The sequence below is a fragment of the Bombyx mori genome, chromosome 17, assembly GCF_030269925.1.
Source record: "Bombyx mori chromosome 17, ASM3026992v2".
Taxonomy (NCBI): domain Eukaryota; kingdom Metazoa; phylum Arthropoda; class Insecta; order Lepidoptera; family Bombycidae; genus Bombyx; species Bombyx mori.
The window spans coordinates 15994820-16013495 of NC_085123.1; the positions used below are offsets into that span (position 1 = coordinate 15994820).

The 18676-nt window shown below is 37.3% G+C and overlaps 1 protein-coding gene across 1 annotated transcript; it reads right to left on the reverse strand.

Moving 5' to 3' along the window:
- Positions 1-6255: 6255 nt before the first annotated feature.
- On the reverse strand, positions 6256-18345 carry Cyp9a20 (cytochrome P450 9a20). The gene is given in 10 exon segments (NM_001083610.1): positions 6256-6422; positions 6660-6828; positions 7363-7463; positions 7941-8162; positions 8816-8911; positions 10425-10560; positions 14652-14854; positions 16258-16395; positions 16986-17149; positions 18146-18345. Coding segments are annotated over 10 exon segments (1596 nt in total).
- Positions 18346-18676: the final 331 nt, after the last annotated feature.

Consider the following 18676-nt stretch of genomic DNA (forward strand, 5'->3'; position numbering starts at 1 on the left):
TTAAGTTCAACTGTAAGTAGAGTTCGAAATTTATACTTAATAAATTTCATTTTTAAAAATGCTACTCCACAAATATATGTTGACCCAAAGAAGTATCAAAGCAAAATTTTGTAGTTCTGAATATATTTATTAACCACATACAAATCTGTAAGTTGCTGTGTTCTCGCGGACCTGTGTTACACTATACAATCAAGACTTGGCCTTCTACTCTTTTTTTTTTCCCCTACCTATGCTCATAGTCTTAATAATATGGTCTAAGGAAAGAAGACCTAGGAAGTGGGCGTGGCCTGCTGACGTAATACAGCAGCGACTTCAGACTGGTCGGAGTTGAAGGCACCACTAACATATGGCCTCGTTCACGGCCTCTTTCTGATCTCCGCACCAGGGATAGACGGACGTTATACATTCGCATGTCAACTTAGTTACCCACATTTTGTCATTAGTATTTAAAATCAATAATTGTTGAAAATTGTATTTTGTATCGTTCTAATTATATTTTTTTAATAGTTTGAGTCGTGATTTCTAATTATAGCTTAATTATATAACCTTAATCATAAGCCTCTTTCAGCTTCTCCTTGATGTGTAGTGCTCACGGGGCTCAAACCGGAGTGTTGCTAACACTGGCCCTAGCAAGAGCAGTGCTTCGCAGAATCTACCACCGGATCGGAAACGCGACCCACTGAGAAGATTCGCCGAGAAACTCAATCGGCGTTCTACTCAAATGATACAATTGGCGGTATTGAGGTTGTTATGTCTATAGACTTCGGTAACCACTTAACATCGGACAATGAGTTCGTTCACCTGCAGTAATCAACAAAAACAAGATTAATGTCTTTACTTAAAATATATATTTATCCGACACAAAGCTAGGTCAACAGAGCGTACTAGAATTAAGTCGTTTCATAAAACCTGTTTTTACTCACCCGACCTGATTCCGAGCCGGCTGACGGTGACAGTGCGAAATTAAATCCTACTCCGGCGAGCACTTATTAAAATCTGTCCCAAAAACTGCTCTTTTGTGCGCAACGGGTAATCTAGTGGTCTCACTACGCCGCCGTCTCTCTTAGGCCTTGGCTCAAGTTTTAAGTTTGATGCGATTTTGAAATATTATAAGATACTAGCTGTACTCGTCCGCTTCGCTGGGCATTTAAAATTAACATTATTATTTCTCACCCCCACAAGGATTCTCAACATTAACGCCCCCGCAACTGGTGTAGGGAGTCCAACATTCATATAAATATTAGCCTATCCATTAAGTACATGTATTTTCTACATGGATACCAAGTTTTAAGTCAATCGGATGCATGGTTCAGTAATTAAAACGGAACATCTGTAAAAACCACTGTAGATTTATATATTATAATAGATTATAGATTAGATATATGTACTACTATTATATTTAAAACGATATATTTCCTCGTATAACGGTACGTAAAAGTATTTTTAATGAACATCGTATATGAGATATGAGTTACAACTGAATCGGAAGATTACCCTTTCAGTTAGAACACAAAATGTTATCGCGATATTAATGATGAAGACTGCAGTGCTATACTGATAACCCGTAAAATTATAATTTGCGCAATTACTGGTGGAAGGACGTCTTGTGACTACCTAGGTACCACCGCCTTCTCTATTTCTGCTGTGAAGCGATAATGCGTTTCGGTTTGAAACGCGGGGCAGCCGTTGTACTGTAAAAATTGAGACCTTATAACTATTATCTCAAGGCAGGTGGCGGCATTTACGTTGTAAATGTCTATGGGCTCCGATAACCACTTAACCGATAACCAGGCGGACCGCGAGCTCGTCCACCCATATAAGCAATAAAAAAAAATTCAATCATTTGTTACAATTACATTATATGTAATTTCTGTTATTCAAGCCTAACTGAGACCCGACTTTTTTTAGTAAAGTTGCGTCTTAACATAAAGTACTTTATCTATAAAAGTTAATAATCTAGGGCGAACAAGAAAGAGTCGGTCCCATATATTTATTTTATTACATTAACTAAGTATTGATTCAATATAAAAAAATTAATATCGCTCCCACCTATGTTTCGGCCCACACTTTATCTCTAGTATTAAGCGTAGTGTTATTAAATTAATAACCGGATGTGTCGGTCGGATCGGGAAACGTGAAATGCGGAATTGTGTCGCCTTTCTCAGATAATAATGTTTGCCGTTGTACAATCTATGCCCGTACTGTACAGGTACGATCAGAAGTGTAACGTCAATAGCACAAAGGGGATGGCCCATTTTAGGCCCAAAGCGGACAATAGATTATAGAAAAAATACTTAGTGCATTAATTTTGTCATAAATAAATATGCATTTACTTTCTTGCAAATAAGCGCCACTATAGTTTACAATAAGTAGTTTAAAAAAAGTAACTCTATTGAAAAAACAAGGATTTTTATTTTTGCGGGAAAAATATTGCCAGCTTCAAATCCTTTTACGTATGAAGTAAATATTTTGAGTATATAAATAAAACATATAAATAAATCATTTTAAGTATTATCATTAATCAAACGATTTTAATGGATTTTATGCACATAAAATAACATCGAAGACATACCCATTGGACTTTAACTTGTAACTATACTTGAGACCTTAGAACTTATATCTCAAGGTGGGTGGCGCATTTACGTTGTAGATGTATATGGGCTCGAGTAACCACTTAGCAACACCAGGGTGGCTGTGAGCTCGCCCACCCATCTAAGCAATAAAAAAAACTTTACTAGTATTGTTATTTAAATATGTACAACTAAAACAAAAACATAAAAAATAATGTGTACTCGTAAAAAAAAGATTAAGATATAAATCAATTATCGGTTATTTAAAAAAATAATCGATATATGAATTTCATGTAATTATTTTTCTTTATACTGACAACACTGAATTTAATCTGACTGACTGACACTTCGCTTGCTGCTTGTGGTGTTGTGCTTGCGTACAAAATGGATGTGTTTTGATTTTTCTTCGATTTATTTTACTTTTATCAATAACGTTTCATACTACGACTAAAAAACATTGTGTGAATTGTGGTTTTACCCTGACCGAGATTTAAAACCGTGTATATACTCTCCTTTGCTATTTTTAGATGATACTAATTGTGTATGAAGATGAAGAAAATATAGATATTTAAAGAATTAAGTGTGTTTTTATACCCTATTGGATAAAAATACATTAGGAACATCTTAAACATTAAGAAAAGAAAAGTTCTTGAAGTATCTCACAATCCGACACTTATTTATATAGAAAATTAACCTCAAAACGAGTTTTTATTTTTATTATATTTTTATAATAGTGGCGTCAATTTCAATATATTTTTTAGATATCAAATACATTTAAGAATTTGAATCAGTACATTTTTATAGTAATATTTGATGTCCATCTTGGGCCTAGCACACTATGGAGAGTGGGCAATCCCCTTTAAGGCTTTTGAAGCAGTTTTAATTAATTTTGTAGGCGTATTACAGATATCACATGTACCTATACAAAACGAGACTCTTTAATACGCTTTTATTAGTTTCAGACGTATGTATGTTAGTATGTAACGGAATCTTTGAACTTGATTTTGATCCCCTTCAAAACGTCGGATTAACTCGAAATTTGGTATACTTATTAAGGACTGATGACAATTCAATATTAACAAAAAAATTGAAAAAATTGAAATTTAACGAAAAAATGATTTTATTGTAAAAAAAGCGTTGGGTGCATGGTATCAGTAGTTATAAATATTTTATGAACAGATATGAGTAGAAGGGTTATTTTGATAATATCCTGAAAAGCACCCCACGCTTTTTTACAATAAAATTATTTTTTTTTACACTATTTTTAATTCAAATTTATTGAAATTTTTGACCATACTTATTTGTTTACTTTATTTAAGTGTGTATGGGTCTATCATCAGATGAGCTTTAAGTGACTGGTCCATCACGTTAGGGTCACCAGTGAAGTGTTGATGGATAGTCCCCGGCCGTTTGCGGTTTGGACGGAAGAAGAAGACCGGTCAATTTCCTTATCCTGCCCTTCTCCCAGTAACCTGGCGTCGGCGCAACATGTTTTCTCCTTCCATACTCCTCTATCATATGGTATATACCATTTCATCGCTTAGAGCAACATGACAAATAATTGACAATACTATTTGACTGGTAATAAAATTAAATGACACTAATATTGGCTGTTAATAAAAGGTCAGGTCAGATGCGTTTAGTCGTATACTTACTTGTACAAGTATTCAAGTACTTACACAAGTACCTACATACAACGCGAACCCTAATTGTTGGGTGATCTTTAATTTTACTTTGATCTGATCGCTACCAAACAGACAGATCTACCGTTAGGCCAATCTGAAATGTACCTGAAAATTTCATTGAAATGGGTCCAGCGCTTTGGTCTCTAACGGGATACATCGACATTTTTCCTCCCGATCCACTAACGGTGCTTTTAGGTACCTCAAGGCTTTTAGATACTGGTCACCGTTTTCGTCGGAACCGTCGCTTGCGACAAAGGGCTCGACGAGTAAATTAACCCTCAGACACAGCCCACTGAGTTTCTCGACGGATCCTCTCAGTGGGTCGCGTTTCCGATCCGGTGGTAGATTCTGCGAAGCACGGCTCTTGCTAGGGTTCGTGTTACCAACGTCGTCAGGTTTAAGTCGCGTGAGCTCACCTACTAGTTAAGGTTACGCTGGAATAGCCTCTCAAGGCTACCAGCTTAGGTAGAAAAAAAAAATTGACATTTATATCGACAGATATGACTTTTGTTTATGACTCTAACGTAATTATGACTTCAAAATAATGTCCGAATATTAACGGCATCATTGTTTAGTTATTGTTTATGTTTTTTTTTCTTTTTTATTTTTTTTTATTGCTTATATGTGTGGACGAGCTCACAGCCCACCTGGTGTTAAGTGGTTACTGGAGCCCATAGACATCTACAACGTAAATGCGCCACACACCCCGAGATACAAGTTACAAGGTCTCAGTATAGTTACAACGGCTGCCCCACCCTTCAAACCGAAACGCATTACTGTTTCACGGCAGAAATAGGCGGGGCGGTGGTACCTACCCGTGCGGACTCACAAGAGGTCCTACCACCAGTAATTACGCAAATTATAATTTTGCGGGTTTGTTTTTTATTACACGATGTTATTCCTTCACCGTGGAAATGTCTATAGGTTTCGGCAACCACATAAGAATTGTTGAGGTCCTTGTACAACCGATCATAAATCAAACCTAAGGAAATTTTATATTTTTGACAAATAACTTTGCTTCCGACTGTACTGAGCTATTCACGTGTTCTACAGTTACTTAATATATTAATTAAGCACGTCACATAGATAATGTTTCAAACAGAGCTCCATATTGGATTTAGGTACTTGTCTGAATTCGGACAACTTGTGTACAAGAACAGTTTGGAACGCAAATGAAGACATGAGTGGATGAAGGGGTTAAGTAACATTTTTAAGATTTTTGCGTTTTTAGATTGAATTAAGGTGCTATGTGCCTATAAACCATATTAGACCTTAAAACTTTAATGGTTTAAAGGCTATTTTTAGAAATTGCATGTGATGAAGGAGCTATTTACGAAGAAAAAGTATAAGTAACAAAAGTCTGTCGCTCGTTTTCTCAAAATCAACAAATTGTATCATATCCCCTTCATCCCCTTGTACAGTGAAGCACAAAAATAAAAAACACGAATACAAAGAAAAAAAAAAACTAGAACACAATTTGCTAAGCTACGCCGTCGCAGTCATAAATCTGATCTAGGTAGGTTTTGTTATTTGTGACAGGTAAGTGATGGGATATAGATTTTTTTCCTCACTAGCAAAAAAAAGACAATATTTCCTGCTTTTAGTTAACTAAGACGGGTAGATGAGTTTGCTTTCACCTGGGCCTGCGTCTATTAATTAGAAGTACAGATGTGGTTCCTGGTCGGATTTAAAATCAAAATAAAAGTCTCACGTAATAATGTTATTGATAAAAACAAACTACAAAAATTAATCTTCAATATTGTATTGTTGTTAATAGTATTTAAATACAGTTTAGTCTAGCGGTGTTATTGTTTCCGGATTTTTGAGTCTTTTTTAATTTTTTTTATTGCTTATATGGGTGGACGAGCTCACAGCCGACCTGGCTTTAAGTGGTTACTGGAGCCCATAGACATCCACAACGTAAATGCACTACCCACCTTGAGATATAAGTTCTAAGGTCTCAATTATAGTTACAATATATAATTATAGTAAGAATAGTTTCAATTTCTAATCTTCAGCCTGATCCAATGACCGCCTTCAAGGCGAAGGTTGAAAGTCTCCTTGCTGAGTTTCGAGGGAATGCAGGTCTTTTCGCACGGAGATATCTCCATGTGCTGGAGGAGTTGGTAAGTCATCACCTTGACTTCGCACAAAGCGAACCTTGAACCTACAAAATATACCATTAATTAATAAAAACAATGATTTTTTTTTTATTAAACCACCTGTAAATAACTGAAAGTAATTAAAATTATGTTATTTAATAATTTTTTAATGAAAATATTTTTATTGGAACTTTAAACTCTGTGGTCGCTGCAATAATTGTCTATGGGATGTGGATCAGCCACTAACATCAGGTAGACCTTGAGTTTGTTAACCCTAGATTGAATATTGCATATTACCTTACCTATACAATTCCTAGGTCCCAGACCAAATGGCATGTAACTGAAGGGTTTGATGTTGTGTTTGTTCTCCTCTGAGAACCTTTCGGGATCGAATTTCAGGGGGTTCGGGAAGAATTCGGGATCTCGATGTAAGCCCCATACTGGTATACCCACCGCCACATCTTTGCGTATCTGCATATAATATCGTGATTAATTTTAAGAAGACTACTCACTAGAGCATCTGTAACAGAGAATGTGAAAATAAGAGAACATAAAAAATATGAATTTTGTCTTTCAAATAGGTCACGCCAAAAAGATAAACACATTTTATTTCTCATAGTTCAAGATCTTGTCGGGCCTTCATATTGAAGCGATATTTATGTACATACATAGTATATACATAGTTGGCTACTTATCTATATACGTGAAGCAAAAACTTTGTAACCCTTTTTACGAAAATTGCGCGGACGGAGGAATATGAAATTTCCCACACTTATAGAGAATGTAGAGAAGGAGTTCAGAATGTTAATATTTTTTTTAATATGCATAAAAATACAATAAATCAATAAAGGAAGACATTACACACACTACCATGTATTTGACACACACACACGCATGTATACTATTTGTTTATTGTCAATCTTTTCTTATTGCTTAGTCTGTGGTCAAATTGAGAATAGATTAAATATTGATTGTCTTTATTAATAGTAAAGTAAGGATACTTACAATAAAATCTTCTTTGCTTTTGTCATTTGGTTTACCCAAGTTGTAGTCTTTAACGCACATTCTATCTAAGGCAATAACAGGTGGCCACAATCTTAAGACCTCTGAAAAATAACGCGATAAACTTAACTACTCTTACTTTATGGTATTTTTAGTGTAACTATAAATGTCTTCAAATTTCATTTCATAACCCTAAGAGTATTCAAATGATGATGATGATGAGATTGATTTACGAGTACTTTGAGATTGATTTACTTACAGGTGAGAAATTCAAGTACAACAAGCACTGGTCGGTCTACGTTTACAACTAATACTGGTGGTAATAACTTTTTACTGGTGGTAGGACCTCTTGTGAGTCCGCACGGGTAGGTACCACCACCCTGTCTATTTCTGCCGTGAAGCAGTAATTAAATACTTGAGATCTTAGAACTTATAACTCAAGGTGAGTGGCGCATTTTCGTCGTAGACGTCTATGGGCTCCAGTAACCACTTAACACTAGGTGGCCTGTGAGCTCGTCCACCCATCTAAGCAATAAAAGAAAACTATAATAATAAAAACATAAAATTACACAAAATCGAACCTGACACCACCATATCTAAATACACCATGTTCTGAATGGAGTTGTAGTCGAATTTTCCGTTGTTGTTTTTCTCGTTTTCTCGGATTTCTTCCACCAGCTTCTCCTGCACTTCAGGGTTCAAAGCCAACTCGTGAAGCAGGAATGTCATCGCTGACGATACTGTTTCGAAGCCGGCGACGAAAAACAGAACCGCTTGGGCGACCAAGTCATCGTCTGTCCACACTGTAAGAAGGTAGACAATTCCGAGATGTAATTAGTCAACTTCGGGTGATATTGCTATGCTAACGTTTAAATCCCATAGGCATATACCACTTGTATTATCATTAAGGGGTTATCGGAGCCCATAGGCATTTACAACGTAAATGCTGGCACACACCTTAAGACATGAGTTCTAATGTCTCAGTTTTTAAAGTATAACGCCTGCCCAACTTTTGAACCGAATCGCATTACTGCTTCACGGCAGAAATAGGCAGGGTGGTGGTACCTACCCGCGCGGACTCACAAGAGGTCCTACCACCAGTAATTACGCAAATTATAATTTGGCGAGTTTGTTTTTTATTACACGATGTTATGCCTTCACCGTGGAAGACAATTGTGAACATTTGCAGAGTACGTATTTCATTCGAAAAATTGGTACCCTCCTGGGATTCGAACACAGGTGCATCGCTCAACACGAATGCACCGGCCGTCTTATCTTTTAGGCCCCGACGACTTATTATTGTTATTCCTTTATCTTGGAAGGCGTTCGTAGTGCGTGCTGAGCGCATGTACATATTTAATTAGTAAAAGGTCATTCAGGACATAAATCCACTATCGCATTAGTCGATACAAAAAAAATCCATATACTCTTTTAATATAAATCTGTAATTAAGTACCTCGGTTAATATCCTTTTTGCCGACTGAGGACTCTTCCACGGTAGCAAAGCCAGCGTCGCTGTCTTTTGTGGATTTCTCATCGTGCCTCAACTTGCCTGTGGATAAAAAAAAATTGACAAAAAAGTACCAATTGAACTTCATCATTTATTTAGTACTTGACTAGCCACTAGATCGTTATCTTCATTACCATCTGTACACAGTTCGTTTTTAAGATTGAGTTATTAATTACTTCAATTAAAAATGGACTGGAATTCGTTCATGAGCGAGTGTTGTACGTGTTATATAGCTATTGTGATTACGAGGATTAATTATTTTTATTATTCGGACAAATAGGCAGCCGAGTGCACCGTTTAACTGATAATAAACCTTTAATGGCGGTCATTGTCATGGCAAGCCGTCGGTGGATATCTATATATATCTATATAATATATAAAAATGAATTGCTGTTCGTTAGTCTCGCTAAAACTCGAGAACGGCTGAACCGATTTGGCTAATTTTGGTCTCGAATTATTTGTGGAAGTCCAGAGAAGGTTTAAAATGAAAATAAATATGAAAATGTTTGGAATTAAATAAAAATAACAATTTTGTTATTCCTTTGATGTATCCCCCGTCGGAAGGATTCCTTTTGTTTGTTTTAAGTTTATTTTATATAAAAGCTTAGGTATTTTATTTATCGATTGTGGTGCTACGAAGTCTGCCGGATCAGCTAGTAAGAGATAAAAATAGGCAGGATGGTGACATTCGTTTCGTAATCTTCTTGTGTATATATTGTTACCTCAGGCATAAGTCATTCTTCTACTTTACATACATATTAGATAATAATACTGAAATAAACAAGAATACTTCGATATCTAATCACAAAGTTTGCAGACAAGTATAATTAATGAAGGTGGAACGAATAATCTAATCAAAAAGAATTAAGATGAATATGATTGTGTTTTTTTGACAGTTGATGAGGATAAAATAGTTCTTATTACAGTTCTGTAAAATTAAAATATAGTATAATAATTTGACAATTTGATTTTTGTTTGTCACGTTATCACCAGTCTGCATTTAATTTTCCATAATATCAATCATGGGTCCGTTTTGAAGAGTCGGAGAGAGTTTTTACACAATCACAAATGAGACCTCATTCTGTGGGTGAAGGAGTTTGTTTTGTGATGTCTATGGACTTAATATGATATGGCTCTGGACTCGTCGTTTTTAAATATTATTGTTACAACGAAGTTGGTTGGGATATGGTTCACTTATTGGTGAGTGGTCACTGCCGCTCACGAATGTCAATAATACCAGAGCATAGCCTAGCTATGACCTGCCGTTGAAGATTCTCCTCAAATCACGTTGGAGTAGGACATGTTGGAACACTCAGAGAACATTCTACAGGGGAGGCAGGAAAGGTCTTTGGAAAATGTTTTTTTTTTTTCTTAGTTGGATGGACTGCCTACCTGATGTGAAGTGGTTACTGGAGCCCATAGACATCTATCTACAACGTAAATGCGCCACCCACCTTGAGATATTATAAGTTCTAAGGTCTCAAGTATAGTTACAGTATGGCTCGTACCCAGCATTCTAAAAAAAAATATATTTTAGTCAGAAGGCTATAAATACCTTTCTTAGCTTCCATGAGTAGATGGATCATGTCAGGTCTGATAATGTTTTGTGCTTCCCTGTTCTTCATGGTACCCAAGATCAGCTCCCTGAAGAAGGTTTTGATTTCTTTTTGAAACAGCGTAATGCGTAGAATCTTTAACAAAATAACGCATTACTTAGGTAATAACGCATAGTGATTCTCGTCGCTTATAGACCTTAACAACAGACAAGAGCGGCCTAACAGTGAGGACTCCTTTGAAACTTTGCTTGAGGTACGTGACGAAAATGATCTTGGGATAGGACCTATTGATGATTGTTGTGGCGGTAGCCATCATATAACACAAGATGTTTGACAGATGCCTGAATCTCACTTACAACATTTTCAAGATAAGCTTGCATACATTCCGAAAAACAACATTCGGAGCGTCGGTCTACCGAGCAATATCACCCGCTCGGTGGAAGATCTTCCCTTTGTCGTATACCTACAATTATAAAGCTACCAACTAATACTTATGGAATCCTTGGTAGAGGGTGGTGCGGTCTATCAAACAGGTCGCCAGTGAACTTCACATGTAAGTGCTCAATATGACTGAACATCGTTTTTGCAAATAGATAAAAATCAGCTTGGCTTGTTCTTATTTGATTAATTAATGCACAATGGCCACTTTCATAAAGAAAAGTTGGTATTATAAGAAATAGTTCTTGCTATTGTTTTAAATTTAGGTGACGGGGTGGTGGATTGTTTTTGCAGCAGGATTAGGCAAGATCCCCAACCATGTAGTCCACACACATTACAGTCTAACAGCAATAGGTGCTGGGTAGCGATTGCGATACTTAAAGTATGCTGATGACCGTTCTCCGATATACTCTTAGTACTCGTTTTGAATCACTGGTGCTAAGTGATAGTTTTGTTGTTAAAAGACTGAGACAAATCAATTCATGAAAAATTTGCTAGATGAAGAACGAGTATGGATACTAAACATCAGTAAATTAGGCATACATTCAAAATGAATCAATCCTATATAATTTGTTGAGTATACCTAATTGTTATTTAATTTGACTCTTTTTTTCTATAAGTTTAATCTACTGTTTCTCGTCCACTTAATAACACAACGCAAAAAAGTACAAATAACATATCTGCACAATTATTTTTCGATTTTAAATTCTTAGCGAACAAAAAACAACGTTTTTCTGTTAAATCCATTCAGAAATAAATTAGGTATACTGTATAACTATAATTCACCATTAGTGAAACACAAGCCATGGTCTATGTGGATGATATCGCGCTCATTAAAAAGTCCCGGTTAGATCAAATCAGCATTGGAGACAAGTTTTGGAAAACCGTAGTAGTAGGTCTTATTTCTACTACTACTTCTCATACTCTAGAAGCATGATCAATTGATGAAAGATCTGAGATAAGTTATAGCGGTCAATCTGAACCTAATTTTGGTGAATCATTATGAAACAAAAGTGAATTACCACTCAGTTTTTTTTTGAGCATAAAAGACACGCAATATTGTGGATTCTCTTCTCGCGAAGGGAGAAGAGAATCAGCATATTGATGGCAATGTTGGTGAAGGAATAACATCGTGTAGCCTTAAAAATTAAACCCGCAAAATTGTAATTTGCGTAATTACTGGTGGTAGGACGTCTTGTGAGTCCGCACGGGTAAGTACTACCACCCTGTCTATTTCTGCCGTAAAGCAGCAATGCGTTTCAGTTTGAAGAGTGGGGCAGCCCTTGTAAAACTATACTGAGACCTTAGAACTTGATCTAGAAGATTGCACAAAGTGGGAATGAGTTGCTCGCTCCGGGCATTTTAATATTGCAATAATTGTTACGTTATAATACTCTTTGTAAAAATTTATATGTCGTCGCGGCGCTTAACCACGACATATATTTAAAAAAAATCCAATATTAAAAAAAAGAAAAAACAAAAAAGACAATATGCCCGCTGAGTTTCTTGCCAGTTCTTCTCAGGACGGAGGCTAGTTTTTATGAATTGGCGGTAGTTCTTTTTGACGTTCAACAAGTATGTACTTTCATTTATGTTGAATAAAAAAACTTTGATTTGATTTGATTTGATTCGATCGTTATTGATTGAATTTATTAGTTTGTCTAGTGATGTACATTTTCCCGTTATCGTATGTATAGATGACGCTCCGTAATGCGTCACGGACCATTAAGGTCAGAAAACATTCAAATATTATCTGGTCAATGAACTGTAATTATCAAATAACAAAGGAATCTTTCAAATGCGATTTGCTGATGTTAGTTACAATGCGACATTACTGCAGACCTGCTGACCTGCGATCGTGAACACGAAGTGACAACAAAAGCTGAATTTGGTTATAGCATATTGCAACTGAATATGAGCTATGTGCTAATGCAGGAAGGCTTGCCATATTATTAGACAAGCCACATGGATATTGTTGGCATCACAAGCATTGCGTGAAAAATTCAGCAAACGGAGCTCAATAACTTCTAATAAATAAACAAAGTTTTTTTTTTTATTGCTTAGATGGGTGGACGAGCTCACAGCCCACCTGGTGTTAAGTGGTTACTGGAGCCCATAGACATCTACAACGTAGACGCGCCACCCACCTTGAGATACAAGTTCTAAAGTCTCAGTATACTTACAACGGCTGCCCCACCCTTCAAACCGAAACGCATTACTGCTTCACGGCAGAAACAGGAGGGGCGGTGGTACCTACCCGTGCGGACTCACAAGAGGTCCTACCACCAGTAATTACGCAAATTATAATTTTGCAGGTTTGATTTTTATTACACGATGTTATTCCTTCACCGTGGAAGTCAATCGTGAACATTTGTTAAGTACGTATTTCATTAGAAAAATTGGTACCCGCCTGCGGGATTCGAACACCGTTGCATCTCTTCAACACGGATGCACCGGAAGTCTTATCCTTTAGGCCACGACGACTTCAATCGAGAGTAGAAAATCTAACATAAATTATTATTGGAAAAAAAGCGAATGTTAAGGTTTTCTTAAAAATACTTTAACATATTTTAACGTATTTATTAACATGTCCTACAAATCTGTATGTAAAGCACGGGGAATTTTAGACGCATTTAACGATGCATGTACTGGCTAAATAGAAATCATTTTTTTTAAACTGTTTTTATAGAGTACCGAAGCGAAATGTCGTGGCATATTGCAAGCGTTCAATAATGATGAATCGGTGTTTTTCACGTAATAGCAATAGTCAGAGCGGAACCTGACCTTGATTCGGTAGTATACAATAATGTATGAACACTACTTTAGTGTTTGATACGAGTTTTAGGATATGCGAGGATAAATAATTTTTATTATTTTTATAAAAATACTAGCTGACCCGGCAGACTTCGTAGTGCCTCAATTGATAAATAAAAGACCTAAACTTTTGTATAAAATAAACATAAAACAAACAAAAGGAATCCGTCCGACGGGGGACACATCAAAGGAAAAATAAAACTGTTATTTTTATTTAATTCCGAGCATTTTCAAATTTATTTAACCTTTTAAACCTTCTCTGAACTTCCACAAATAATTCAAGACCAAAATTAGCCAAATCGGTCCAGCCGTTCTCGAGTTTTAGCGAGACTAATGAACAGCAATTCATTTTTATATATATAGATTTTCTTAACCAGAGAGTTTTTGCAAAATACGTGTTCCAGAATTTTCCGGACAGGTCGAATTACGCATGAAGAGATTTACAAAGGAACCATGGTAAGTAAAATAGCCGGAAGGGTTGCGAGGTTCTGATGGCCGTTTGGACCAAATCGTTCTGGAAGATACAGCGTGCGTTATGATTCCACGGTGGACTCACGATTTGCTGAAGATCGCGGAAATTCACTGGATGTGGGTTGCGCAGAACTCAATATACTGAACCATGAGGCAAGCCTATGTCCAGCAGTATACCTCCGTGAACGATGAAGATATTATAAAACCATTTAACATATTTTTTTCGAATTTAGTTGTGCAGTTTATCCTATTTTGGAAACTAAGTACCGAAACCTGATGCATGTTCATGCTGGGAATTAATCGCAGTCAGTTAAGTACAACCAAAAACATAAATCTTGAAAAAGATAATTCTCCTTCCTCTAGAAAAATCTGGTTTGCATTAATTGACATAGTTAATATTTGTGTAAAATGTAAATAAATATATAGACAAGTAAATAAAAGATATTCCCCTTTCGGACTACGTGTTGCAAAACGTATTAGGGATAAAGTACTCCAAGACTTACCTTCACAAGCTTCGGGACAGATGCGAGACCAAAGAAAATTAGAAGCTGCCTGAAGTTGAAAGTGGAAGCGGCTTTCCCCATCGCGTAGAACTGGTTGTTCTCCTCGGTGATGGAGTCGACCTTCAGACCGAAGGCGCAGGACGCGATCACATCGTTGGCGTATCTAGTGGTCAGGTCTTTGGAGTCGATGTCCACATAGCCAACTGTCAAAGTGATGACGTTACATCCAACGTAAGTTAAGTTCAAGTGACATTTTTACAGAAGAGCTATTTTATTTATTAACTAGCAGACCCGGCCACACGTTGCTGTGGCTAAGGTTTTTGTTTCTAAATAGCACGTGGCCGGCTATGCTAACACCCAACATTTTAAAAGTAGAAACAATTGAATTTCACGGTATTTCGTTTACTACAAAATAACTTATACTTTAGCCTCAACAACACGTGGTGGTTATGCCATTAAATTTGATTAAATAGTAGCTTATATGACACATTTGTAGGTTTAACATAGCAGCGCCATCTATTGATAACTTACTCAATCCAGTCAACAGATAACGCCATCTGTTAAAATCGTAAGATGTAAGTCCTATCTTTCAAGTTGGATCAAACTGCACACGGTGAGCAAATTTAATTTAAAATCGGTTAAGTAGTTTAGGAGTCCATCGCGGACAAAAAATGTGACACGTGATTTATATATATTAAGATAAATATGAAAACAGAAAATACTCTAAACTCAGCGAAAATACTCAAAATACTCTAAACTTTTTACTGGTGGTAGGACCTCTTATGAGTCCGCGCGGGTAGGTACCACCGCCCTGCCTATTTCTGCCGTGAAGCAGTAATGCGTTTTGGTTTGAAGGGTGGGGCAGCCCTCGTTACTATACTTGAGACCTTAGAACTTGTATCTCAAGGTGGGTGGCGCATTTACGTTGTGGATGTCTATGGGCTCCAGTAACCACTTAACACCAGGTGGGCTGTGAGCTCGTCCACCCATCTAAGCAATAAAAAATAAATAAATAAAACATGAAAATATACGTAACATACATGTAATACAATAAAACAAAAATGTGTAATAAATTAATATGAAAACACCTAGTAAGGGCTCAGTGTAAGGTTCTACTGGCAATTCGGTTATGACGTTTGTTTTATTACTTAGACTGGTGATCGAGTTGACAACCCACCTAGTGTGAAGTTGCTACGGGAGCTCATAGACACATACAGAGTAAATGCCGCCTGTAGTAAGTAAATGTGCGGCATGACTTCTAAGTGGTGCTTTCATCAGTAATTATTGAACAGTATCTTTTTTCTTTATTTTTTATTGCTTAGAAGGGTGGACGAGCTCACAGCTCACCTGGTGGTAAGTGGTTACTGGAGCCCATAGACATCTTCAACGTAAATGCGCCACCCACCTTGCGATATGAGTTCTAAGGTCTCCGTATAGTTACAACGGCTACCCCACCCTTCAAACCGAAACGCATTATTGCTTCACGGCTGAAAATAGGCAAGGCGGTGGCACCTACCCGTCCGGACTCACAAGAGATCTTACCACCCGTAAGTCTAATCTTAGTAATCTATCTATCTATCTATCTAATCTATCTCAGTAATCTTACCCCCTGCTTCTTGTATCCTCTGCTTTAGCGCTTTATTCATCTGTTCTCCCACTTCAACGATGAAGGGCATCATGAGCTTCATTTTGGAACTGGTGAACGCCGGCGAAAGCGTTGAGCGCATGTCTTTCCAGTCTTGATCTGAATTTATTATTTTATTAAATTCTTTATTTCAGATAACGATGCATATAAATGTTAGTAACAGTGATTTCTTAAAAATAAGTTAGTACACAGTAATAAAAGAAAACGACAACATACATACTACATACGATTGCAATAGCTAATAGCGGCATTACGAGAAAATTTTGTGGACCTCTCTGCAATGATTCAGAAAAGGTCCATCTAATCTGGAGAATATCATGGCCAGGATGCTGTTGGAGTTAGCCCCTACCCTGCAGAGCAAGGACGCGCATCGCTTTCTTAATATGGCATAGAAATCGTCGGTGCGCGCCTCCACAAACATTCCCGATGCGCTGCAGAATCGGGGCAGCCCCCCATCAGCATTATAATGAAACTGATGTTACTACACAGTAGTGTTTTTTTATTGCCCTTGTAAGCAGACGAGCACACGGCCCACCTGATGGTGGTTGGTTACCGTCGCCCATGGACTTCAGCAATGCCACGGACAGAGCCAAGCCTCTGCCTACCGATGCATTGTGATATCAAATGCTTAGGTCGAATTTGAAGCTAAGTGGAAATTCCTGTGAACGCAAATTGGCTGTGAAATTTACCTCTCAAGAAGAACAAGCTCCTTCCGAAGAACGGGTCGGTGTCCTTGTTGATGATAGTCCGATGGTCCAGGAAATGCTCGAAGTCCTTAACCGTGATTTTCTTCAGTAACTCAATGTCACGAATTATAACCATTGGGTTTAGAAATTCGTATCTTCCGACGAACCTTGTAACAAGGGACTCGATCAATACATTGGGATCACAGGTGTTTTAACTGAGACATGATTAATAAGGGCTTTATCATCTAACAAACTAAGATCGACAAGAAGTATTGGAAAACGGTTTCATGACAAAAGAGAGCGTATTTAAATAGATTCTGTTTGTCTTTGATGGTGACAAACAGCTCACTTGGTGTTACGCGACTGTCTAAATTCACCACGTTCTAAATACTGTTGCTTTGAGATTTAGGTTTGAATTATGTGACAACAATAAAGGGCTATTCTTTGTACTTTTGAAACTGAGGGGCGAGCACGAATGATTATCGAAAAAATATTCGTATCGCTATCGAGAAAAACTGTACAGGATTTAAACAGCGCACCACCTCGTCCGTAAAAAAAAATAATTTCAGCAGCGCGAATGAATTTACTCACTTATGTTTCGCAATCGAATCGTCACGTTTTTTACTGGTGGTAGGACCTCTTGTGAGACGGCGCGGGTAGGTACCACTACCCTGCCTATTTCTGCCGTGAAGCAGTAATGCGTTTCGGTTTGAAGGGTGGGGCAGCCGTGGTAACTATACTTGAGACCTTAGAACTTATATGTCAAGGTTGGTGGCGCATTAATGTTGTAGATGTCTATGGGCTCCAGTAACCACTTAACGCCAGGTGTGCTGTGAGTTCGTCCATCCATCTAAGCTACAAAAAAAAAAAAAAAACGTTCTCGAAACTCGAAATTTATACTCATAATTGAGAGCACGGAAATTGTTTTGAGATACGGTCACGTAAATCTCGATGGCTGGTTAGCTATCGAGTACTACCATCTAATGATCCGTTGTCGTATCGAGAAGTCGATACATTTACATTACGAATCCGATAGATTTTCGTGCTTGACGTACAGAAGTACGGGTAACTAGCTATTTATGTGTGCGAGCTCATCAAACGTCATACAAGTCACGAGCCAGTGCCTCATTCGCGTATCATATACAGCAATGAACAAATCGTACCTTTCCTCTGGGAATGAATCGTATAAACTTTGTATATGGTCCGAGAAATGATCCATTTTTATTACAATACGCCCCATGTTGCCAAAGAAAGGCAGCGGAGTGAAGCCCTTCACTCCGTGCTTGCTGAACAAAGAATAGGCTTGTTTGTAAAACAGCACGAAGGCGGCAATGAGCACGACGGCCCAAATGAGGAGAATCATTTTTCTGAAAACAAAAAAAGAATATATATTTAGAGCGTTATTTGTAAGTCTGTAGCACATTATTCACGCAAATAAATCTCTCGAACGGTCTCAAGTGTGCCTAAAATCCCATGCCATTGGGTGCCAAGGTAGACCTTTCCTTCATTGCAGGAGTCCTCAACCGCAAGTTTCTCATTTAAAACAACAATATTTTTAACTTTATGCTTCGTATCTCAAAGTGTGTTTTGATGACGCAATTGTGTCATCACACAGGTCTTCAAAACAAACACATACCCGAGCGAAAAAATAGATTATGACTGATTTTGATAAGTGGCTTCAAGTTCTTTTACAC